At 40.2% G+C, this 26104-nt stretch overlaps 2 protein-coding genes across 4 annotated transcripts in view; one reads left to right on the forward strand and one right to left on the reverse strand.

Annotated features, from left to right (window-relative positions):
* Positions 1 to 18456, reverse strand: part of LOC308140547 (putative E3 ubiquitin-protein ligase HERC1) — a 42923-nt gene extending 24467 nt beyond the window's left edge. For 2 of the 3 annotated variants that reach the window (XM_080510370.1, XM_080510368.1), the window contains exons 1-29: positions 18387 to 18456; positions 13224 to 14247; positions 11804 to 11899; positions 11527 to 11709; positions 11082 to 11294; positions 10690 to 10788; positions 10341 to 10437; positions 10083 to 10226; positions 9814 to 9941; positions 9348 to 9492; positions 9098 to 9269; positions 8764 to 8898; positions 8492 to 8657; positions 7845 to 7970; positions 7226 to 7450; positions 6470 to 6622; positions 6084 to 6216; positions 4970 to 5173; positions 4658 to 4879; positions 3931 to 4104; positions 3659 to 3773; positions 3363 to 3504; positions 2668 to 2863; positions 2251 to 2551; positions 2118 to 2160; positions 1977 to 2013; positions 1188 to 1453; positions 252 to 440; positions 46 to 166 (exon numbers count right to left, since the gene is read on the reverse strand). In XM_080510370.1, the coding sequence (XP_080366496.1) occupies positions 46 to 166; positions 252 to 440; positions 1188 to 1453; positions 1977 to 2013; positions 2118 to 2160; positions 2251 to 2551; positions 2668 to 2863; positions 3363 to 3504; positions 3659 to 3773; positions 3931 to 4104; positions 4658 to 4879; positions 4970 to 5173; positions 6084 to 6216; positions 6470 to 6622; positions 7226 to 7450; positions 7845 to 7970; positions 8492 to 8657; positions 8764 to 8898; positions 9098 to 9269; positions 9348 to 9492; positions 9814 to 9941; positions 10083 to 10226; positions 10341 to 10437; positions 10690 to 10788; positions 11082 to 11294; positions 11527 to 11709; positions 11804 to 11899; positions 13224 to 14216 (5218 nt within the window). In that variant the 5' untranslated portion in view covers positions 14217 to 14247; positions 18387 to 18456. The remainder of the gene's footprint in view (positions 1 to 45; positions 167 to 251; positions 441 to 1187; positions 1454 to 1976; positions 2014 to 2117; positions 2161 to 2250; positions 2552 to 2667; positions 2864 to 3362; positions 3505 to 3658; positions 3774 to 3930; positions 4105 to 4657; positions 4880 to 4969; positions 5174 to 6083; positions 6217 to 6469; positions 6623 to 7225; positions 7451 to 7844; positions 7971 to 8491; positions 8658 to 8763; positions 8899 to 9097; positions 9270 to 9347; positions 9493 to 9813; positions 9942 to 10082; positions 10227 to 10340; positions 10438 to 10689; positions 10789 to 11081; positions 11295 to 11526; positions 11710 to 11803; positions 11900 to 13223; positions 14248 to 18386) is intronic. The other variant, XM_080510369.1, reaches the window with a different exon arrangement.
* Positions 18457 to 22317: 3861 nt separating this feature from the next.
* Positions 22318 to 24099, forward strand: esm1 (endothelial cell-specific molecule 1; the record flags this gene model as incomplete). Its single annotated transcript, XM_080510410.1, is given in 4 exon segments — positions 22318 to 22356; positions 22358 to 22799; positions 23128 to 23271; positions 23482 to 24099. Coding segments are annotated over 4 exon segments (720 nt in total). The 3' UTR covers positions 23577 to 24099.
* Between the last annotated feature and the right edge of the window lie 2005 nt (positions 24100 to 26104).

Raw genomic sequence — 26104 nt, forward strand, 5'->3', positions numbered from 1 at the left:
GAAAAACTGAGCAGTCTGTTCAAATATAAGAGATTGTCAACATACCTGGATGCTTCTTTTCTAATTGGACCCTCTGTTTGAGGACACGCACCACCTGCTGGTAGAAGGTGTGAGCTGCAGATTGCAGCTCTTTTTGTGTGCCAATAGAAGCTGAATGTGTTCCGCACTGAATTCAGAAAATAAAGAGAAAAACATATGATGTCTTTCTATTCTCTTTTTTATCTTTCACCAAACCATCAAGCGAGATGTACCATGTAATGCTGAGTTTCATAATCAGCTCCAGAGGGGGCACTGATGATTTGTGTTCCCAAAGCAAAGCATCCAGAGAGAAACTGAAGCTGCACAGACTGCAGCAGAGCAGGGGACACTGCAGATCCGCCGCTCTTTTCCTCCATCGTCGACAGGAAGGCCGACATCTCACACAGGGCCTCCAGACGCATCTGACCGCAACACAGACGGCTTGAGTTGTGAGTTCAGGCAAAGAGATTTGCACACATAACAACACAGGCGCCATTTCAAGGGCTCAAGAGTCATATCAAGTGCAAGCTTGTACATCTTGAGGACACAGACAGTGTGGGTGTCTTCAAGCACAACCTGCTATTTTGGTGCATGTAGGCGCAAAGGCATAATGTGCAAAAGCTTGAACTTAATGCAATCTATAGGTTGTGCTTACTCATAAAATGAACCATTCTCATTTTAACTGCCATAAATGTTAGGACTCTTTTATGGTGTTTTTGATTATTAATATTTTTAGAAATACAGTTTACTGTATTGGACTCGAGTTTGCATGTTGTACCTGTGCATGCATGGGTTTTCTCAGTCGGCTCCTGTTTTTTTGCCACAATCCAAAAAAATGCGTTTGACATTAAATGGTGACTCCTCAATGCCCCTAAATGGCATACTTACTCTAACTGCGTTACATACTGTACAGCCAGCAAAATATATTTAGACCCGTGTCTCATTTCAGGTAGCAGTTTCTGTTTTATGAACATTTTAGTTTCTGTATACTTAATAGTTTAAAATGAAATTGATTAACAAATCAAATGGTTAGAGGAGAAAATGTGATGTTTAATCCCTTGAGGGAGTGATGCTGATCACAGTTCTAATTCACAGCGAATTAGAAAACCAAGCAGTAATGATTCACTTCTTACTGGTAATCTTGCAAAAACAAGAACAGTAACAGTTACCTCAGCCCGCTGTTGCTGCTGCTTTATGGCAAAGGTAATAGCCTTTGGATCTGCCTGACCACAGCTCTGTCCAGCTGGGAGTGTTGATGAGGAGGAGGAGGAGGAAGAGGGCGAGTGAATCAGGTTTCCACAGACAAACTGAAACCCCTGGTTGATAATGGGCAAAGTGTTGCTGCCACAGTGAGGCATGGTGGCAGTTGGGCTGATACACTGACGCAGGCGGTCCCAAGCATCTTTCATGATTCCCAAAGAACACAAAGGTAAGCCTGAAAGAGACACAAGGAAAAATGTCAGTATTGTGTTTTAAATCTGTCTTAATCTTTGCATGAAGATGAAACGGATTAACTAAAACGTCACAAGAAAATGGTCTCAAAACAGCAAGCCAATATGTGATCCAACTAAATTTACCACATACAGGTGCACCTCAGACAATAGGAACACAACGTGAAGGTTAATTTCCACCAAAACAATTTCAGAGTGTAAACCTTCCAATTATTTGACAGTTTTTTGACTGGGAGTCAATAAGTATCACAATAAAATTGTAAAACCTCATGAATCTTTTTTACAAGTTAAGAGTATTGATCAATAATAATAATAATAATTACATCATCAAATTTCCTGATGTGCACCTGTATATGTAGAATACTTTTGGACCACATTTTTTGGTCCAACCAAACATTCAAACAGATTCTTTGTAGTAAATTTCCTACATATAATCTATTCCAACATTTCATCATGGCAAAGTCAATGAATGCTGCAGTCTATAATGAAAGACGTATTTCCACGTACCCATTTTGTTCTTGGGGGATACCAAGGAATTCTTGGGCTGATTGCACAAAAAAAAAAAAAAAACAATAGTATGTTATTGTCAACAGAAAACTGTGTCACCAAATTGTTTTCATTTTTTGCTTTGCATGGTGCAGAACTCACTGCTTTTCGACCATTAACGGCCATCGTGAAGGATTCTGTCTTCCTAAAAGCATAATGGCAAAGGTATTTGGAGTTAACCTTTCTGAAGTGAAACAAGCCAAATCAACACAAAGTGGATAACTCAAACTCTTACCTTCCAGTATTGTTAACACACTGGGCACTCTCCGGCTCGCTAGGCTCCATCCATGCAGGCCTGACCCCGAGCACGAGGAAGAGACATCGGGACACCACCACATGACAGGCAGTGGGGAAAGACAAGCTTTCCTCAGACTCCCTATCACTCTCGCTCTGTTGCTTGCGATCCGGCTCTCTCTCTGGGCTGACCGGGCTCTCCATGCTGCTGGGGAGGGTGGAGGTACCAAACGACTCATATACAGTCACATTCTGCTGCACCTGCATGGCTTCACGGGTGGCCATGAACGACTCTAGGACTTCTGTATGGAGAGAACAGAAACTGGAGAATTAGAAGTGTTGTGCTTTTTTGGGGGTTTTTGTTTAGAAACGTCTGCCTGTGAGTAATAGGACAAAACAAATCGTCATTTCCACCAACCTGACAGGTACATACGATTGTTTCCAAATCTCTCCTCATCTTGGATCTCCTCCTGGTTATGATTTGAAGGTGGGGGCACCTGCACTTCACGGCTACAGTGACCTACAGATTGCTGCTCATGATTCTTTCCAACCGACTCCACAGAGGTACCTGGCTCTTGCCTCTCTACATCAGGACTTTGGGGAGACTCAGAAAGCTGCAATAAAATATTTTTTAAAACAGACCATGCAATTTGTATTTTTCAACAATTCTGACACTATAAAAGGAATGTATCTTTAATAAAGAGTTATATGGAACCTAAGAACTCATAAAAGTTTCAAGGTTATGGGTTCCCATTAGGAGGGAAAACCAAAGACATTCAAACATCATTTCTATGCCTTTTTTATCATCACACAATATACACATCAAATCATATGAAAAAAAATAAAAAAAACAAGAAAACCATAAACTAAAAATTCATATAGTTGTTTGCTTGAGCAACCAATATAAAATGTATAAATGCACATGAGCAAAGTTTTTTTTTTAGACCCAATAAAAACCCAATTTCTGTAAAAACTTTCCAAAAGGAAAAGGTGGTCACTTTTTCTTCTAAGATTCATTTGAGATACAAATATATCCCAGTTATTTTCTAACCTTTATAAATTAAACAATAATTGTTCAACTTTTCAAAAAATAAATGCAGAAAATGAATGTACCATGGAATATTTTAGCAATGTCACCTGTTTGGTGGCTGCTTGCACTTGTGACGTCCTTGGGGAGTTTTTCAGGGCCAATAAAGTGCTTCTGATTTTATAAACTGTTTCGTAAACATCGATCAGCATCTCACAGGGCTCGTATCTGTCACAAAAAAAGATAAAAAAAACAAAACTGTGGTCATTGTACAACACCACAAACAATTACTCATTTATAAAAGATTCAAATACTCAAATTAATGTCAAATATTGTTGTTTTTTTGAGGGATCTCTTGCAAAATACATGCAATAGTACTAACTTGTCCTGCCAGCAGGCCTCATTCTGCAGTCCAGTGTGTTTCAGGAGAGCAGCCAGGCTGCAGCGACATACAATCTGCAGCAAAATATCACCCGGAGGGTCTCCGTTTTCCCATTCTGTAAACAAAAAACAATATGGAGTCACATCAAAGTCAAATAAGAAAAAAGTTGGATGTTATGATAAATATATGATGTACAAATGAGTCACAACATAGAAATTGAAAAGCATTCACACATTCACAAATGTAAAAAGATCTTCATGGAGTCAGAGTACCTCTGCTGTGAGCGTACTCCTCCATCTTCCACCACAGGCTCCCCGCCACTCCTCTGGAGGATCCCAGTGCCAGCTCCAGTAGCATTCTGGTTTCTTCACTCAGACTCAGCTCTGTTAGTCTGGTATTAGTACTGCCCAGCAGCACTAACTCAGTCAGCCATGCGAGGCTGGATTCTACAGGGGGCAAAAAAAAACACATTAAAACTGAGAAGTACATTAACAGAACATGACTGACTATCAGTTGTATATAGATTGTGCTTTTCTTCTTATGTCACTGAAGGCATTTTTTCTTCTTCATCAACAGCCACACTTTGGCTTTCTGTGCAGAGTTTGCATGTTCTTCCAATACGTACACAAGGCCTTTTCTTCTCCACCCTCTGTAGTTTCTTTCCAAACCTCCCAAAACAGGCATTTTGGCAATTCTGGGCTAAACTGCCCAGAGCTAGGAATGCGCTTGCGCGCAACTCCCCCAGTGTTTGCCCTGTGGTGGACTAGCGACCTCTACAGGGTCTCTGCCTTCACCCATAGTAGCTGGAATGGGCTCAAGCACTTAACAGGGATAAAATGGTACAGAAGAATGATGGCATCGTAATCTTAGATGTACCTCATTGAAAATAAATAGGCTCTAATACTTCCATCATTTTTAAATTAAATCTTGGGATATAAACAGCATTCAGTAGGTATGTATTTATGAGACAGTTGCAGAGCCAGAAGTATGTTTTCCTACCCAGCTGTTCAGAGTCCATTTCAAGACCATTCCTGAGGAGGATATTTGATAGCCAGATCTCTGATGCTTTTTCCTGGAGTGAGGGCGGCGGGCCTTGAAGCATACCGCTGAGGCAACGGCCGACTGCCAACGCTACGGACCGTTCCAGGTCCAACAGCCAAACCCATCTGTCCTCTTCCTCCTGCTGCTGCTGTCCGAAGCTTGTGTTTTCATCACTTTTATCTATGAGGAAAAGCCAATGTGTCATCTGTTTTTGCTGCAATAACTCACTTATCGCTAATAGGATCATGGTTAACTATAAGTGTCACTGACCTGAAGATGTTTTCTGAGCTTCCATTCCAAGTTCCTGTTCTTCCAACAGGACTGTCTCTGGCAGCAACCTGTTGAAATCGTTGAGATGCTCCAACAAGTTCAGCAAATGGCTCAGGAGAGGCTGGACGGTACCCAGGGGCAGCAGCAGCAGGGAGTACATTACCTGGCACAGCAAGCTGCCAGCCACCGAGTTGTACAACACCACTGGGACAAAGGGCGAGACGAGAGTGGGGATGAGGGGTGGCGGATCAATATAAGACCACATATAAGCACATGATGTAGAAGGAGAAGTAGAGCATGCATATATGTATTTTTTTATTTAAAATATTCAGTGCAAAAAAAAAATATTGATAAAAATGCACCGCTCCAATGACTTTCAAATAAGTAAACTAAATATGAATTGTATTGACTGGACTGGATGATCAGAGTTCATTGTAAACATTAAACAAAACCCTCTGTTTTGACACCAAGAGAACCTTTTTGGATGTACCATTTCTATAAAATGTGTGCATGTACTTTCCACAGGAGAATACTTTTAAGAATAGAGGAAAAACTCAAAATAACAATACTTTTTCAAATAAACTTTAAGTATTTAAAAAATGTTTTAAATAAAATACGTATAAATTAAAGAAAAGAGTGCATGCAGCCTACTCATACTGATAGTATCAACCCTAAAATGGACTTCGAGTCTGAGCCGCTTCGGATCAAACAAGGCTTTCTTACCGTGAACAATAATAAAAAAAATAAACAGTACAACACATCAGCATTTCGAAAGCTGTGCTTTCCAATTGTACCTGTTTTCATCCTATTCTGGGAAATGGTAAAGGAGAAAAAAATGTGCTGGCAATCATTGCTCACTGTTAAAGAGCGATTCCAAAGATTCTGATCTTGGCAAACATCACAACACTGGTTATGACGACTCTTTACGGTTGTTTTTGATGTCCACAATAAAGATAATGTCAGTAAAAACACACTTTCCTTTCATTTGGTAATAGATATTACTGAAGAGAGAAGCATAATCACAGTAATAATTCTGTTAAGGCAACACCTGTGGCAAAAAATGAATCAAATATGGAGCAAATATATCAAAAGTATTAACAGGTATGATTCCTACTGTGCAGTTTTTTGATGATTTGCTTGTCTGGGGAGCTCTCCTTTAACAGTTCAGTTGATCTCCTTAGTGTTTCAGCAGCACAGGGGAGCAGCAGGTCGAGATGCTCACGAAGAAGTGTCACACTGCTGTCATCCTACAAAACATGAACAAAATGAGCTTAAACAGCACACGACTTAAAGGAAATATAATCAGTATTGTGCTCTGTTTTTATTATCTTTTGTTCTATCTATGTATATTCATACAGTATGTGTTTCAATGTTTATTAACCATTGTATTAAATGTCTTGTTGGATAAGCACACAAAAACATTAACTGCATGGTTGTAGATAACATTTCCATATTCCGTAATGTTTTGTAAGTTCTTGTTTACCCCTTTCTCTTTATTACCTCTGGGCTGGAATGTATGTAGCAATGGGCGAGCAGGTGTTTCTGAAGTCCAGACAGCAGCTGGTGGACGTGGGATGGGGGATCACTTTGCCCCTGGCTATTGCCACACAGCTGCTTGTCACTGTTTTTCTCCAATTCCCCAAATTGTTGCTCCTGTGTGAAAACACATCAAAACAGAAAGACAAAGCAGTAGTTCAGTGCATTATTCTAAATGAACAGTCAGTATCTGCACAAAAACAGTCCAAGATTGTATAGAAAAAGTCGAATAAAGACTGATTTTTACACCTTGTATAGGAGTTGGGAATTGTGAACAAATCAACTTGTTAACAAATGACAAAGTTCTTTACAGTAAAAACTGTTTAGATTCAATAGAGATATTCAAAACAGAGCAGAACATCAGCATTTGCAAAGGATAATATAGAAATTTAAATATTTTTAATTCAAATGATACTTTCCAAAAAATGGATTGTGTTGGCAGCTCTATGGTGATGTGCTGGTTTGCACCCAGGTGACTTTTTGGGTTTTCCCTGTGGTGGAATGACCTGTCCAGGGTGTAGCATTCCTTGTATTGTAGTGTGCTCTCTCTGACATGCATTGTTTTATAATGAGCTTGTTTATTGATTGTTTTCAATGCAAACTGTTCTTTACAAGCCACAAGCATTTCAAAAATGTATAAATGGAAACGAAGCACACTTATACTACAGTTAAAACTGTCTTGCACATACACATCCACACAAGAAGTCTTGTGTTGCATACCGTGTAAAAGTCTATGCTGAGCAGCAAAGTTCTCAGCAGCACTTCAGCTAAATGAAGAGGATCATAGGTTTCAACAGAGCTGGATGAAGAGGGTGGCCGGACTGAAGGAGCAGGCGTCAGAGGAGGCCCAAGGGTCGCCACGTCCCCAAAGTTGCTGTAACCTAGAAGGGAAGCTACATGGCTCTGGTCCTGAAGGCTGCTGAGAACCATATCAAGCTGCAGGCGCTGTGGAAGACACAAGAAGGAAGAAGAGACAACTGACTTGAGTTGAAATCCTTTAAATCTGGGACAACCAAAACCATCTCTGCAGACAAGTACGAATGTTTTCACAGTTACATGTTTTCACAACATTCAAGCAGTCTTCAGTACATATTGCCTAGCAACAGCCCAAGTTGGCAGTGTGATTTCAACAAACAGCGTTTTCTAGAATGGGCTATCCATCCATTTTCAAGCCGGCTCTCTGGAGCACACACATAGAACAAGAAGAAACAAGCAGCTAAAGCCAAATAAGTTTTATACAGAAGCTGCCTAAACCTTCATTTTATAACCAGTTATATGACAAATGCACAAAAAGAGGAAAAGAGTCCAAAAGAGCAGAGCAGCTGAACTGAAAACCTACCTGTCCTTTGGAAAGAACATTTGAACTCTGACGGCCCTGAGGAAGGAGGCAGAGGAGCAGCTCTGTTCTTTCCCTGAGTGGAGGCAGCAGCAGCGACGCCCCGATAGACAGCGTGTTCAAAACTGCCTGAATATGACAGAAATGTCAAAAGAAAAATAGAAGAAGGAAAAAAAACAAAACACATCTGGGATCAACTATGAATAATAAATTACATCAAACTTGCACCAACTCTAATTACCGATTTCACAGTTTAATTTAGATACAATATACAATTTCATCCGATAAACCCAAACATCCTGATAGCTCCTTGTTGGTATGTTTATAATTGTGTGGCACCAGAACAGCTTGGACCTGCTGAGGCGTGCACAATGCAAGACATCTTGCCCTTGTCTATCTGGAATGAAGCAATTAGTCTGTCAACCTTCAAACCCCACAAAATGTTCAGATCAAACTAGTTGTTTTACATTCCCCAGCAACCCGTCAACGGTTTGTTATGCCTCCATCTACAGAAAGTTCATACCTATCAGTAATTAGGAGAACTGAAAAACTCTTTCATCCAGCAGGTGAAACACACTGAATAAAAGTACAGGCTTCATGTAATAAACTAACCAGACCTTAAGAGATCAGTAGGCGTGAAAGTAGTTTACTTGTTGTATGGAGTCTGGCATGTTTGTGTCTATTAGCCTGAAGAGCAGGTTTCTCAGGGGCCGGCCCTGAGCGCCCAGCACCATAGCCCCAGTTCCCCCAGCATGGGCCAAGGACAAGTGGATTGACAGCAGCTTCATGCACAGCAAAAGAAAGTGGTGGTGGTCCCTGGGGAACAGACACACAGAGCATATGAGTGAGGAGGACAGTAGGAACGAGTTTACTAACCAACTATTATGATGTTTGTTTTCTTTAAAGTAAAGTAATTTCATGCCTTTTCGATAAGAATGGAGCAGGTGGGGTGTCGTTACTGATGCCGTCACAGTAAGTTTCAAGGAAGTTGCGTAGATAGGTGAAGGTGCTCTCTTCCAAGTCGACACAAAAAGGCCTGTGCCACGCCACCAGTTGCCTGGAAAAACAATAACCGTGTCTTCATTATGATCACTTAAAAAACAAAAGCAATATAACTTCTACAATACCGAGTCATTCAAACATTTAAAAAAAAGACATAGACACTACACTGATGTGCTTAATGACTTGACTATAAAATGCCATGGAATAAAATGCATTTATTTTTGTTTCAGTTGTGATGGATTGGATGGATTTACCTGTCAGTTGGAACTGCAGTCCAAGCCAAGCTGTGAGAAGTGCCAGCAGTAATTTGCTGAATAGAGACTCCCTCTAAGCCCAGAACCTTCTTGGGTTTGGTGATAGGTGTAGAAGTGTGGCCTTGCCCACACTGGCCCATGGTGTTATTCCCCCAAGCGTACACTTCATTCTCTGATTATAGACAAACGACAGACATTTATGGAATAAAACTCAGCAAGTAAAAGAATGGAGAATGTAAAGTAATCTCACCATGAGAGAGAGCCAAACAGTGGCTGTCTCCACATGAGATGTCGATGATCTTGGTGATGCTCAGGTCCTCTATGAACCTTGGCCTCAGAGAGGTTGTTTCAGAGGAGCCACATCCTAAACATGAGCCGCAGCCCCATGCAAACACCTTCAGAAATCACAAAAGAAAACAAATGTTTTAGAGTGTTAAAAATAGTCTTTTTTTTATTGCCTCATATATACATTTAGTAATAACTTATGCAGATAAAACCAGCATTGACTTGAGAATGAAACCAGTGTGACTCTACTATGCTATTCGCCAAAAGTAAATTGGAACAAGTTAAAAGTTGTATATTTGGAAAGGGGTTATTTTTGTTTGTTGTATTCTTATCAGAAGATCGGTCAAATATAAGCAAATCATTTTGTCTGAATGTGATCACAAGCAATTCTTTTGTTTTAACGTGTCCAGGTTAAAAGTTGCACATCTCACCTGTCCTGAAGATGTAAGGGCCAGAGATGACTGACTGCCAGCACACACTTTCCTGATGATGAATCCGTGCAGAGCCTCTATGACCTTGGGGCGATACACGCGATTGGTATCTCCATGACCTAGTTTACCTGCAAGGATGAGTCATAACACAGTATCAGTTCGCACTCGCTGTCCACATTTTTAGCTGCGAGAAATCTGTGGCGCTTTCACGTTTAGGTGAAGACAGCGATTTCTATGAACTCCATAAAGGTGCTATGTTTAAAGCCCACCGTTGTCCCCTCCTCCAAAGGACCACACGGTACGTCCATCCTGAGCTACAGCGATGGTGTGGGAGCTGCCACAGGCCACCTGCCCCACACCGCTGATATCCTTCACCAGTGTGGGCACGTTCCGGCTCTGGCTGTCACTGTGACCTGCAGCAGGGAGAAAAGCTACTCAATGGAGTCTGCTGCTAATATGTGATAGGCACAATAAAACTCTGAAATTGTCAAAACAAGATTAAGCGTTTGGAGTAATAAGATGCATACCAAGCCTGCCAAAGTCTCCTTCTCCCCACGTATAAAGCTCTCCATCATTGGTCACAGCAGCACTGTGTCTGTAGCCAGCAGACACACAAACAATAACCTGCAGAGATAAAAAACAAGTAAAGAAATATTTCATTGTATGATTTAACATTTAATCAACTGTTCACTCACAAAGCACAATCCGGAATTTAAAATTCAACTCCGGTGAAAAATAATTGAACACACACATGAGAAAATAGACAGTAATGAAATTGAGCAAAATGTAATGGTAAGACAAACACATGCAAAATCAACAGCAAATAAGGACTTTTGCTACATTTCTCATCCATGTTTCTATTTCTTGCAGACTCACTTTGCCCAGCAGAGGTCCTTGTATGATTTTGGGATATTTCTGCGTTGCACTGTTACCATGGCCAAGTTTCCCATATTCTCCATCACCCCAGCTGAACACCTGAAATTAATGTTTTAATAATTTAGATTCTGATTAATAAAGTTCTAAAAATGTATCAGATTATACAAATTGATTAACACACTGATTTCTGAAGTCACAATTAGTAAAAAAAAAAAAAAAAAAAAAAAAAATCAGCACATGCATTAAGGGAAAGCTCCTAAAACACTACCTGGAGCATAATTGCTGAAGTTAATTACATGGCAAAAATAATGTGGGGAAGAAAAAGGTCAAATTTCTAATTTACTGCATAAAAACTTTATAAATCTGCAGCAGCCGTAAATTCATTTTCTCACCTCTCCCTCTACGGTGATAGCCAACGTGTGACCATCAGAGCCCTTGGAAGAAGACACTTTCTTCATGTTTCTGTGTGGCTCCAGCACAAGTTTCTTGGGCATAGACTGATTGTTGGAGTCTCCCAGACCCAGGCGCCCATAGCTGCCTTTTCCACAGGCTTTCACTGAACCATCCGCAGACACAGAGAAGGTACAGTACTGGCCTGCTTCGATCTACAACAAACGAGACGAAGGGATGAGGCGTGAAATGGAAGTTTAAATATTAACTTCCCTTTCAGAAGCCAAAGGTGTCGTTTCATGATCAATTGTACCCGAATCATAAGACAAATACACTGAAAACCATCAAGTGCAAACATATAAACGATGATGTGCATTTACATACAGTACAAATAAAAATGATGACACCCATGAATAGTGTTTGTCGGTCCCTTGTGGGTGGCCGTACCATCTGGGCATCGCTGAAGCCCTGCGTCAGTTTTGGCAGCAAGATTTTCTCCAGAGTCCCTTCTGCCAGCTGATGGCTGCTGTTGCTGCCCCACACATACACCATGACCGTGTCACTCTCTGTACCGGGAGCAGCTCTGTCTGTGCTACAGGAGCACAGGCAATAGGATGCTAGGTTGCAAATCTGTTGAAGGTAGAAGAGAGCGGGGTCCCTTTAATTAGTCACTGCAGGAGGTCCTTAATCATGTCGGCAATCATATCACCGAGCCACTTTTTACCTCTTCAAATAGGCATAGAGCTGCCTGGGAGAGCCGACACAGTCCATCTGCATCCTTCTTTAGCACCTGAGTATTTACAGCATCCCCACGAAAACCCTGAAAAGAAAGTGAGAATATTTATCCTTCTGCACAATGTACTTTTCCAAGAGAATTAGACTTAACAAATAACTCCACTATACTGCATTAATAGTTGATTTTAGATAACCTTGTTTTCTAAAACAGGGGTATGTAATAGAGAAGGAAGCATTCATTTCAATAACGAAGTCATGTCACTGCATGATCCAGATGCGAATGTAACCAAAAACAGAAAAATAGGAAACAATGTTGCCCTTTGTAGATAATCTCATTATTCAAGAAAGCAGCAGGCTGTGCTCCACTTTCCCTTATCACCAGAAACAAATCTATATTTCATTTCAAGTTGTGTGATCCTCCAAGACATTTTGTTTAGCTTACATGTTGGTTGTAGTTAACAGGGGGAAATGTGTATTTTACATTATTTTGAGTATGGTGCTGTGGCCATCTGCAAGGATAAATTGAGAGTGATTGCAATACCTATCTCCAGTTGCCATTTGAACAAAAATATTGCAAAGCTGATTAGGCTGCTACCGGATGACTCAATATGCATATCTGGAGAGGGCAGGAAGACTGGCTCAATCTTAATCCTTATCTGCACAAGAAAGCAGCACTCCAGGCTTCAAATGGAGCTGTTCATATGTAAAAAGGGCAGTCTGGAGCGGGGATTGATGAGGCAGAAAAAAATCCCCTACTTTGCAGATGTGCCATTTTCCCTCAATATGTTCATTAAGAGGTTGCACAAGCTACCACGTAAAAATGCTAATGCAAACAAGTGCATGAAAAAGCCACTGCTGCATTTGGAAATTCTACTTGCACAAAATAATGCATTAATGTAAAATACAATAAAGGCAGAGGCAATTGGCACACTGTCAGGAACATGACAATCACTGCACTTCCAAAAATGGAGTCTATTCTTTCGGAGAAACTTTAAATCAATGCAGAGGTCATGATGATCTGGAATCACGGGTGTGGTATTTTTACATATATTTATGATCTTGTTATATGATATTTCTATCATGCAATAAATAAATTGACAGTTTTGTGACAACTTTCATTATAATGGTGCAGTAATTGGACGAAACTCATCAAAAATCATAATAACGGTAAGAAAAACTGAAGTTCAATTGTCTTTTTCGATTACATGGATCACACCAACCTATGCAGGATAACAAAGCATCTCCTTGTCTTGTATTAAAAAAAAAAAAAAAAAATATATATATATATATATATATATATATATATATATAAGATATAAATTATATTGTATTAAATAGCTGTATTATAAGTGTTGTTTGATTCCTGACCAAGTGGAAAGAAGTGCATATATGAACACCAAATGGCATACCGAATATTGCCTCATTTGAAGAAGAGTTTGATGGATTACGTCGAAGCCGACACCAGTGGACTGCTGAGAACTCATTGCAGAGGTGTTGCAGGAGGAGGAGGAGGAGGAAGACAATATAGAGGTGGAGGAGGACATAGAAGCAGCCAATGCAACCTCCACCCACTCCAGCAGAAACTTCAGAGAGCCCCTCTGCATGGCCAGTCCCAGCAGCAGCTCGAGCGCCAGCCTCCGACCTGTCGGGTCAGCTCCGCCACTCCCACTGATCACCGATGTCTTCTTCAGGAATTCGGCCACCTGTGCCAGGCAGTCCAGCCCCACCGATGGGATCTTATTCTCGTTAGCCAGAGACAGCGGTGGAAGTGAAGACAGCACGGAGGACGCCGTGGCGAGCACATCATTGCAAAGAACAGACTCCGGATGCACGGAGGCCGCGTACCTCCAGTTCTGCTGCAGTAAGGAGAAGAGCAGGCTCAAGCCAGTCCTCACGCCCATTTCTATCAGAACATCCGTACCTGATTTAATTTTGGATGCCCCGCCCAGCAAGCGAGGTTCTGAGGCTGGCTCAATTTGCCCGGATTCAGCCCCGCTGTCTGTAGACTGGGAGGGGAGCTGCACTCGAAATTTATCATGATATTTGCTGTGAAGTGCGTAGTAGATCCTCTGCAGTACCACGAGCCTGTGTTGGAGGCCCAGGGTGTAGGAGGTCTGCGTGAGCATGCGGTGAGCCAGCCATCGCTGGCTTTGAAGCAGGGATGACAGGTACTCTTCCTTCTCTGCTAATGCATTGGACTCGCACTCAAAGTCTGGGAGGCGTGGGCTCACAAGTTCTTGGATGGGTTGAGCCAGAGTGACCACCTCCTTGTTGTGAAGGAGCTTATCGTAGAGCACAGCAGCACCATCTCTCCGGGCCGTCTGGATGCTGTCTTCTGCTGCCCACGAGCTATTGAAGTGCTCCTGCCACAGCGGCAACACATGGGTCTGACAAGGCACCATATCTGAGCATTATCTATGTTCTGCAGTACATCTGCAAAACAAAGAGAAGGATGATTGTGTTAGAAACGAGGAGGCATGTGCTGACGATTGGCAGGCTTCTAAATTTCACACACGTCATTACTTCACACTTGATTAACATAATGAAATGGCACTTCTTTCTGTGTCATCAATTTACATGCAACATTTGCTGCTGAAATCCAATGTTCTAATGTGTTTTCCTGCCAAGAGAATATAGTGTGAAGGTGTCAAGTTTCTCCTTGTGTGCTGGCACTCCTCCAGCATACAGTTCATCCAGGATGTTGCGACAGGCCCGGTGGGTATCATTGAAATAGGCCAAAACACCCAGCTCACCTAGACTACTGAAGAGACTTTGTCTCGCAGATGATCATGTTATATACAGTGTGAGTGAATGAAAAGGTTGTCTCATGTTGATTATAATCAAATGAGTTTCGGTATTAAGTCTATGCGACCATCTCAAAGTAGATCATGTGATGCTGTGTCATACCATCATGTGCACAGACCTACTTTCTCACCATATCAAGTTAAATCGTGGCAGGGGCGGCTTTGAAATATTGATTCGTCCTATTGAGTTGTTCAAACAATCTTTTAAATCTTGAATTTCCTTCACAATGATGGTTAGCAAAGTTGTCAGTACCGCTTATAGACAAAACATGTAGGCCATTATTCTCATTACGGTACATATGTATAACATAATTGTGTCTTTGAAAATGTATCCCTCGCCATCCCTCTAACAAATAAACATGATGTTTTCAGTGATTTCAAAGTTCTAAATATGAAAGTTGCATGTCAGGATGGTAAGGGAGCGTCGACATTTGTAAACATCCACGGAATGATTCACGGTTGTGCATAACAGAAAGCTTGAAAAGATACATGACAAGTTACAGACTGCCAGATATGCAGGCATGCCACTTTAACCGTAGTGCACAGTCATAGAGCTGAGGCTCTCTGGCCGTGCCAGAGGCCTGTGAGGCTATATGGTTTCCTCCCCAGCCAAAAATAACAGCTAGCATTGATATAGCAATGTGCTCTACGGTCAGACAGTCACCAACATGAAACCACCGGCAAAGTAAGACACAACCACCACAATTGAAACTGTTACCAATAGACACCAACATTTTTCAGTGTCGTCTTCAGAGCATAATAAAGCAAATAATGACAACGCAATTACTATATTTCAGTATTTTCTAACAAAACTAAATGATCTTTTTGCATTTCAGTAAAGCATAAGCAGTGTTGTGTTTCTCCCTCTCCCTTCAGAAAAGCATCCTTAACCAAGAGCAAATGCACCAGATTCAAACATTCAACTTTGAAATATGCAAAACTTTCATCCCAGATCCCCTTAAAGCAAATGTGCTAAATCCTAATCCTAAAGAGTCCCTGCTCTAACATACCTCAGTCTAATGAATGTCATCACAAAGCTCTGCATGAAGTCTGACAGTGAACCACCCATCACAATCAGACAAGTTGAAATAGTGATTTGTCAAAAAGAAACCATCCAGCCTTCCAGAACATTCTCACAAAGTCCTGTGGAAAACACGGCTTCTTCTTTGACTTAAATAGGGATGAAAACTGAGCAAAGTGTCCCTACATCAGAGCCAATGAGCTATTCCTAGAAACACAAAAGCTCCACAGTAAAATATGGTTCATTATGAAAAAAGAGACGTATTCGTACATCAAAAAGTGACATCAATGATTAGCTGGTAGGATGACGGAAAATGTAAAGGACCCTTGATACGTTCAAATCTGTTGCAGTAGTGCATGGTTTTTGAAAGCGGACATAAACCTCAGTGTGTCTGGCAGTCTGCTGCACCTTGTCAGCAGCTGGCACACTCACTGTGACACATCAGCTGCAGGTAGTGGCAGCATGTGGCACATTATTAGTTGATGACTGGACTCCTGTTGACTGGGTACTGGTTAAATATATATACTGTATATATACATCTTTTTTTTTCTTCACCTGTACATTTTATGGTATAACAATTGCAAGGATATATTAAGTAACCAATACGCAGTTGTAAAAAAACACGTTAATAAGCCTTACATTTATGAATATATAAACTTCCCATTTATGAATACAGTTTGAAGGTGTAGGCTAGTGTTTTCAGCAGAATATTTCAAATAGCTTAGTCTCAGACCAACAGAGTCATATTTCAAACAAAGACACTGGCAAGAGCCCGAAACATCCAGGCCGCTGTTCAGTTGAACCAAGCTTAAGGATGTCTTCCCTCCCACGAGAGTAAGAGGGACAGTTATACCAGAGGTATGTTCTTCGATCACCACTCAACCCCTCTGGAGTGCCACTCAGGTCTAAGTAGCTAAAGTCCATGAACAAGGTGGTCATGGATCATCTGAAGGCTAACAGACACACTGCTCAACATCACTGTGTCATCGAGTGCAAAAGCACGGCGCGAACCCTGCAGAAGAAACATGCATTGCATCAAAGGAGATTTGTTGTATTTGGCAAAGAGAGACACCGTGAGATTTTTGCAAAGAGAACATACACTACCAGCCAAAGGTTTGGACACACCTGCTCATTCAATGTTTTTTTTTCTTCATTTTGTTGACCATCTACATTGTATATTCTCACTGAAGGCATCACAACTATGTATGAACACATATGGAATTATGTAGTAAACAAAAGCAGCGCTGTCAGCAAAGCATAAAATATAAAACACGTTTGAGTTTTTTCGTTTCATAAAGCATTGCTGCCTTTATTGCAATACAACTCCATAGCCCCGTCACTATTGCAAAATACTGTTACATCACCTGCATATGAGGACAACATTCATTACCGGGATGGTCAACAAGTCAGTCAACAAGACTAGTAACTGATTGGATTGCATTTGGAGTTTGGTGTATGATGACCAGAGGGTACATTGAAATCCAATGATATTTTAGGGTGAGCCACTGAAGTGACATTTAAGCATCTTAGGGTGGAAGGACACTGAAGCCTATCCAAGCTAACAGTGGGTGAAGGCAGTATAAAACGCCGGACAGGTCACACAGGCACAACTGCACCAATTCACTTCCACACCTACGGACAAAGAGGAGTCACCAATTAACCACATGTGTTGTAATTGTTGGAGAAAGCTGTCCCAGGGAGAAAAACCCAGTAACAGCAGCCAAACACAAGACAAGATGCCTTTAGACAAGAGTCCAAAAACAGACTGGAGACATTCCACATATATTCAATTTACAAAGTTGATTATTTACAGTCATTAATCTACACTCTAATCTGTGATCAGAAACTAGTAACACCATGTACTTATTACAAGGTTGACTCGTTGTGCTTATTAAAAAGTCATATGCATGCTCAGATTGGTATTAGAGGAGGTGGTCTTGGCTTCTAGATAGCCATGGTGAGAAAACACCCCCACAGCTGAACCTGAGACAGGATGGACACTTTCTTGGCTGACAGGGCTGTGACAGGAAGTTGCAATTAAGGGAGGTTTGGACTGTTGTTGCCAAGACAACAATGACCACAATGAACAGTGGCTGTGTGGGTGAGTGTTGATAAAACACCAACACAGGAGTACATCTGTGCAGTCATAAAAATACCAGAATACATGCGGGCGATTTAAATATCTCGAGATAGTTTAAATAACCAAAGAAAAGAAAAAAAAAGAAAAGAAAACGTGCGCCCATCTGCATATATTGATCTGAAGCCGGATGTTTGATATTAAGTTAACATGCACGTAGACGAGCAGCCAGATAGATGAGATGGATTTGTTCGCACACAACCGACATGTGTGCCTTTTATTTTACTTTATAGCGTTTAGTCGCCATTGGTTTGCATCTCACAGCACAATTAGCTCCTTTTGCGTTGTCGCTGTCCGTTGCCCCAACATAAACAATGAAATGTGATTATCACACAGACACAGGCACAGACACGCACCGGGAGGTAACATGATTATTCTGCCTCTGCGGTGACAGCTGAGCTAACGCTGGCTGCAGTGCAGTTGCTAGTCTGCTCCATGGCTGTCAAAAACGCCCCAGCCCCTCCGCTGCTGGGCTGACAGCTCTCCACAAAACACCCCGGTGGGCCGGAGCGTTTCCACTCGGGTGTGGCGACATCGCAAAGAGACAGTCGGGCATGGTGAGATACCGTGACAGTAGACGAAACAACCGCTGATAAATGGTTTGCGTTACCTGTCCCGTCCCGGTGAGGTCTCCCTCGGACGAGAATATCATGTCAACCTTCTCCTTGCTCCGTTTCTTCTTCGACCGAGGTTTAAACCGCTGATGCTGAGCAGCGGAGGGTCGCCGCGGCAGCGCCACCGTGCGGCCGGTGCAAGCCTCATCATCAACACGGCTGCCACCATAGACATAATAAAGAGGAGACGCCGCATCCACAGCTTCTCTCGCTGGCGAGCGATGGCGCTGCCATCTTGCTCCGGTCATCCGCTCCGCTCATGTCTGATCTACTTGACAGCAATGAAGTGTCAAGAGACTTTAATCAATCATAACTCGCTGGATACTGAACTAATTTTCACCTGGTTTTCTTTCCTTCAAACATCATACATGTAATCCTGATACTGGACACATCGTTTGTAGTATTTTGATGTTCACAGTGGAATAAACAATAATGGAATGTTCAGATTTGTGATCTATGATGGGTAATTTATAAAACACAACACACGCACACACACACACACACACGCACACACACACACACACACACACCCACACACACACACACACACACCCACACCCACATATGAAGCAGAAGCAGATGTGCAGAAGAACATTAATTAATTAATTTCAGGCATATGGCATTTCACATCTGTACAATCACATACCCATCTAGTCTGAGACAGTGGGTGGAAGCATCTACGATGACTTACAATACTGCTCCATGCTCAGGCATGTGTCACTCGATGCTTCTGGAGGATGATCTGGAATGTTCTGCTTGCACTGATGATCCAGAAGACTGCCTCTGAAAAAAGACCAAGTCAATCATCATCATTTATATTTGATATAACTTTCTGTTCACTCTACTGTGTTGATGCAGGGTGGTGGAGCCAATCCACGCTAAGTTTGGGTGAGGTCACAAGTCCATCACAGGACAAACACAGAGACAGATAACCACACACACTCACATTCACACCGAGGGGCAATTCAGGGTGACCATTTAACCTCACATGTGTGTTTTTGGACTGTGGGAGGAAACCGGTGTACCCAGAGGAAACTCTCATCCCAAGCCCACACAGAAAGGCCTGGCAAATATTTGAACCCAGACCTAATCACTGTGAGGTGGGAGCGCTGACCACTGCTCCACCGTGCAGCCCATTATTATGTCATCTCTCTGAACTCATTCACTGCTTCTATCTTGTTTTTTCACCTGACAAACACCACCGTTCATGATTACATCCAACATATAGTTGTGTATTCAGTATAATGCAAATAGGATATATTCAAAAAGCACACACATAACATTTCTAAAGCTTATAAAAAGGGGTGTATAGGGGGGTTCAACTAGATAACATTTTTAATTCATCATTCAGTCTTTTTGGACAGTGAATACAAATTAATAGAGTTGTAATGAACAGTTTATTGTGTTTTGTTTTTGGTTTTTTTGTTCTTTTGTGAACTAAAAATCTTAAATAAATGATAAACTGTATGTCCTGATTCCTGATTCCAAACTCAACTGAATCATGTCGGTGACCCAACACTACGTTATGTTAATTCAGGCCGTCACACTATTGAACAAGCTGCATATGCATTTATGTTGAGACAAGCTCAGAGCATTCATTACTGTTTATGTTGAGCTGAAGTATGAACTGGGTTAATTCAAAGTTCCTCAATGCACTCACTATTTGCATTGACTTGAACATTTTTATTTTGGACATGTGGGAACTATGATGTACGTTATAACCACTTTAAAACTTAATTCAGAATGATGTATTTCAGGAGCCTTTCTGGATCCATGCCTGCCACTTGACGGACGTTTATGCTGTATTCTTCATTTGAACTCATTGTGCATCATTTAATGCAAAGTCAATCGACAATTTAAGTTTTTCACACCAGGGGCCAGTAACGTTTTCGGTGTGGAGCAACAGTTTGAAACTATTCCACACATAAAGACCAGGTTGATGCATATTAGTGTCATTATTGAAAAATTATTGCCCTGAAAGTCACAAGATGGGTTACAAAGTGTAAATGGGTCCTTTGCTTTTTTTTGAACTAATCTGAAACATGTTTCAATGGAAGATTAAAAAGTAACTTATAAATTATAAATTAACCCCATATCTTTGCAGAGACGTTACAATATTTGAATGGCAACAAGTCTGGCATAACCCCGTGCTACTATGCTGAAGTTTTATCTGATGTTTTCTTAAACTATTTTTGGGTGTACTCAGACATCATATTTTTTTGCCCCTTTTATTAATTTTATAGACCCATAAGAGTCACATTATAAAGTTTGTTGATACTTCTGTACGTCCCTCTTTAACAGTGATAACCCTGAATACAGGTCAGAGGATATTTAACCACTGTTTTATTGAGTCTGTCTTCATTTTCTACTTTATATATGGGCTTAGTTTTTATCAATCTAAAGTAAGAATAAACTGTTTGACATTGACTAAGTTTGCAGAAAGATTCCTGGCACAGCTCTTAATGACCTCAGTGACCTGCATGAAATGAGGTCAGGGAATAAAGCCAGACTGATCCTGGCAGACACAGTACACCCGTTCCACCAGTATGAGTGGCTTCTTTTGGATACAACTTAATAAACATACATCGAAATAAACACTCGAAAAAACAAATTTGTTCATGCCATAATTTATTTTGTTCCTCAATTTGTAAGTTGTCTTGTGTATAGATGTTCTGTGGGTTTCTGTTTTTTTTACTCTCAGAGAACTAACCAAACATTAATTTATGTATTTGCATAGATATATGTACAGAAATATATGTAGATGCTTGTACTTGTATATTAAGCATAGCTGTATTTGTACTTAAATCATGTTTATATTTGGATAACTTTACTTGTTCTTATGTATTTCTCTATTTAATATGCCATTGTAGATTTAGTCTACACCTACTGTATGGTCCTGCTGCCAAATTGTAATCTGTCACCACATTTCGAATGTCCTCATTTATGTTTTCTTTGTTATTTGAACACTTTGCAAGGTCATCCAATGGGCAAATTGGACGCTTTTGATCAGAATTAACCCTTGGACCACATGTTTTAAACCCCTGCTTTACACCTCGAGGCAAGACAAATCACACTGCTTTACAAGGAAATAATATTTTGATTATTCTTTATAATTTATATAATTTGTTTTTGCCATTTAGCTTAATGTTTCAATCTATTAAGAGCAAAAAATAACCTCATATACAACAATGTATGCAATATCTTTTCATTGTTGTTGAATTAATAAAGACAAATAAAATAAAACACTCAACTTAAAAAAATCTATAAGCCAGTCTACATCATGAATAGCTTGATGAAAAGACACTGCTTATGTAGGAGATTAATTAAAAAAATAATAATGTGCTTCGGATACCATTACAACAGTAGGCTATAGCAGACTATATTTATACACACACAAGATAGTCAAAGAGTTTATTTCCGATGGATGCAAAGGGCAACAGCAATATAAATGTATTTGCACTAAGACAATAGGTCTTTTCTGTCGCGCACAAAATGATCCCAATAATTGCTTATAAAACAAACCTTTTTAAAACATCGTTATTGTTTTGTGCTCAGTGTTTATTTGTAATTGCCTTTTTTATTTATTTTTTTTCAAATATCAATTTCTCTATTTAGACAAAATAAAAAGATGACTTGGTTTATATGATGCGAACTAATAACATCCCTTGCATGACTTGAACTTGTTAGAATTTCTTAAACTCTCAGCTGAGTAATATGAAGCTGAGGAGCCCCAGTCAGTCACGACAGGCCTGATGCAACGGGAGGTCCGGGGGTCCCGTCACTCAGACAAAAACAAACCAAAGATAACTTATGACATCAGGTCACACGGATTTCAATTCCTGGATGGCGGTCCAGAGTTAATCCCACTTCCACGCCGGATCTCTAAAAAAAGGGGGACTGACTGGCAAAAAGGACGACAACACCGGAATGAGGAAATTGACGAAGGGCCAGTCATGTGCAAAACAAAAGTTGTCCATCGCTGATAACCATCCAACCTGATGCACCGCGGGTCAGTCCGCTGCTCCGCCGCTCGGCTCTCGTCTCGTCCCGGCAGCGCCTCTTCTTCTCTCCGCCAGCCCTCGTTGCCCTGCCGCCTGCAGCGATGTCCTTTTTGCTCATCACAGTGTTGTCCTCACTCGTGGTGCACCGCGCCGAGGCGTGGGGCGCCAACGTCAAGTATGCGGTGAACTGCCCCGATCGCTGCAACCCGGAGCGCTGCGGCGGGACGCAGCGGTGCGCACGGACCGTCCTGGACGACTGCGGCTGTTGTCAGGTCTGTGCAGCCGGCAGAGGGGAGCACTGCTACCGCACGGTGTCGGGGATGCACGGGGTGAAGTGCGGACCGGGATTATTCTGCGAGTTCTACAAGGACGAAGACGATTATGGGGATGAATATGGAATATGCAAAGGTATGCATTCAGACAGATAAGACATTGCTGCTGTTTCTGCGTGCTGCGTTTAGAGACGCTCCACTGCAGTATATGTTATTGCAAAATTTTAACCTTTTTTTTTTTTTTTTTTTTTTTTTTTTTACATATTGATGGACGCACCTGGACACCACTGTCTGCATATGTTAATTTCTAAATTTCCCATTTAATATTATGACATCTGAGGCTTGGAGTTTAGACATTCAACCATCAGAGCTGCAGCATTACACTACATCCGTTCTTTTTGTTATTCTTATTTTCTGCTTGTCATCTATTGCAAATGACCTAATATTATTTTATGTTTTTGCAGACTGTTTGTATGGAACCTATGGAATTGAGTGCCGTAAGACATGCAACTGCAAAGGAGGCATATGTGACAGAGAGACAGGAGCGTGTCTTACCCTTTCCTTCTTTGCCAAAATCGCCAGTAAGCTCAAGACTGAACCCCAAACAGGTAAACATGAAACATTTTATTATTCCAATGATGTGTTTTAATACAGCTTCTAACCATTTCTCAAGTGTTTGGTAAAGAAGAAAAGAAGAAAGAAAAAAAACAAGAAAAAAGTAAAGAGTCCTCACAAGTGGATTAAATTAGGATCTGAAAAAAGTTAATTTGTGAGACATGAACTGAGAGATTTATGATTCTTTTCTCTTGTGTTCTCAGGGGCTGAGGTGGGCTCAGGAGAAATCAGCACAGTCCACAACACGGATCAGCTCACAGACAAATCCACTGCTCCAAAGCGGCTTAACCCTCGCTGACAAGTGCTGACCAGGCTGAATCTGTTCAGTGTAAATGTAGCATTAACTTATAAATGATCTGAAAGATAGGCTATATTTTATTATGTTAAACAATGGGGAAAAAAACAACTTTTTTACAGTGTTTGAAAGTGTTTGTTGAGTTTGGTTGGTCCTTGTTTGACCTCCATCTTTTTTTTTTAAATGAAATAATGCCAACAGTGTTATTATATTTTAATGTTGTTGCTTTGTTTTTTGTTTTTTGTATGCATTTCTGTTATACTGTAGATTAATTCGAACTAAGTTAAGGAAGTTCCCAATTGCTTTAGTATACTTTGCTGTGTCTTTATATATCACAGGTTTCTGGATTATAAGAAACTTTTTTTTTAAATTTGTATTCACTTCAGCAACAATAGTTTCTCCTTGAGCAAGTTAACTTTTTTGTTTGTATTGTATAAATGAAAAGCCAAAATGGACTATATCATGTGTTTGACATAAGCCATTGTGAAAAAAAATGCTCTTGAAAATAAACCAAAGTTATCACTGACTTGTCTTTTGGATGCTTGGTTTATCTATGACGTTAATGAGCTAGACTTTGTTTGATAAAGTCACGCAGGCATGTTTTAAATACATCAAGTACATAGCTGTATTAGTAGTGACATTATAGATATTGCATAATAGCAGTAATTACGTCAAAAAAAACAAAAAAACATTTACATTCAACTTTGTCCATACATATTATTTAGGTAGTTGAACTGGAGTTTGAGTCATCACATGCAATGTATAATAGGAATTGTGAAATTTCACCATCATTGTGTTGTCCAGCTGACCTTAGTCTTCTGCATTTAGAACAATAAATCAACCCACAGATGCACATACATCACACATTTCAAATATTGCACATGTCAAATAAAACACACGGATCATTTCAAACTCTTCTTATTAACTTTTTAAAAATAATATCTGTGAGTAGTGTGGTGGTTTCCCACAGATGATAAATTTCAAATTCAATGTCCCTGATCCTCTCTCAGGAAGAAGCAGTATTTTGATGACCATTTTTAGTAGCCTATTTTTAACCCTTTGGCATTGACTGTTCAAGTAAAGCTATGTGAATGCTGTTGAAAAATCATTTGTCAGACGAGGGACTCTAAATTTCTGTTAAGTGGCACAAAGACAGAAAATTATACTATCTATTTATAGAAGGTGGGAAAAGTTGAAGATCTCAAAATGCTGAGAGGTCTGGGGAGAAATATGTCTTTTGAGTTGAAGGAATTCTTGTTGGTCTGGTTTCCCATGATTTGATTATATCCAAACACAGGAGCAGAAATGGTTGCTGTGATTTTTTTTAAACATCCTTGACTCTCAAATTGAGGAACGCCCTACTTTCCTAGTTTCCCCAAATGGAAAATGAATATTTGTTCCCATGCAAAAATCATCTCACAGTCGTGGAAAAAAAAAAGAGCAAAGATGTGACTGATTTTTTATTACATTTATATCAGGTTATACCTTCTCAGAGAGCTGCACTAAAGCAGTCTTGCATTAGCTTCGCTAAAAGCTTCATCCAGTTTCAACGTGACACTTAAATGATCGTTGATGTTATTTTGTTTGTATTTCATTTTGTTTTACAAGAAAGATGAGCAATCTACAATTTAGGAGTCAGTTATAAGCTATTGCTACACCACAGAGAAGAAAATTATAAAATAATTTGTTTATGAAGAAACAACAATTTTGTATGATTTGCCTTATAAAGGGCATCTACCTCAAGTTCTCTTATTATTCATTATATATTTTCCACATTGCTTTGATACTGTGAAATAATATCTCTCATTTGGGTTATTGATTAATTTTTCACACGAATTCCCTCAAGTTACTTTCAGGTACATCTTAAAAGGTATTGTCTCTTTTAAAATAATCCAATGAAGTTGGTCACAATGACTCAATTGACAATCGGATGGAAAATGGAGAAGTTAAGCCATTTCTTATTCTTTAATAATGCCTCATAACTCATTATGATACATAGCAATACTGTGTGATTATCAACTATTCCAGACAATGTCAAGATATTTGCTCACTTGCTAAATATAAAAAGTTATTAGCCTCACCTCTGACTCTCAGTGGTAACAAAACTGTTTTCCAGTATTCAGCTTGTTTATTTCCTGTGCTTCCTGACACCTGTGAAAATGTCCCTTCTTCCTGTTGTTGTTGTGTCTGCCCAGGACAGGAATTTAAAAGCACGGCTTTTGTCGTGACACTCCGAAAGATGGGAATTTTCAAGTGACCCACAGTTGGAAGTTAAAAGAGGACACTTCCTGCCCACTATTTTCTTATTTTTAATGGAATATTGACACGTAAATATCAAATAAATGAAGGTAAACTAATGTTAGGAATGAGATGAATACCAAAAGGATATTTGATGTATTTTTAAACATTTTGTTCGAAGATGCATTAGAGAAGAGAAAATTGTAGAAAATTAATGAAAAAGGCAAAATGACATTTTTTATTTTTTTGCTTTCAGATTGCAAAATTTCTCTTGTGCAAATATTTGCATTGAA

This window comes from Blennius ocellaris (genome assembly GCF_963422515.1).
Source record: "Blennius ocellaris genome assembly, chromosome: 15".
Lineage (NCBI taxonomy): Eukaryota > Metazoa > Chordata > Actinopteri > Blenniiformes > Blenniidae > Blennius > Blennius ocellaris.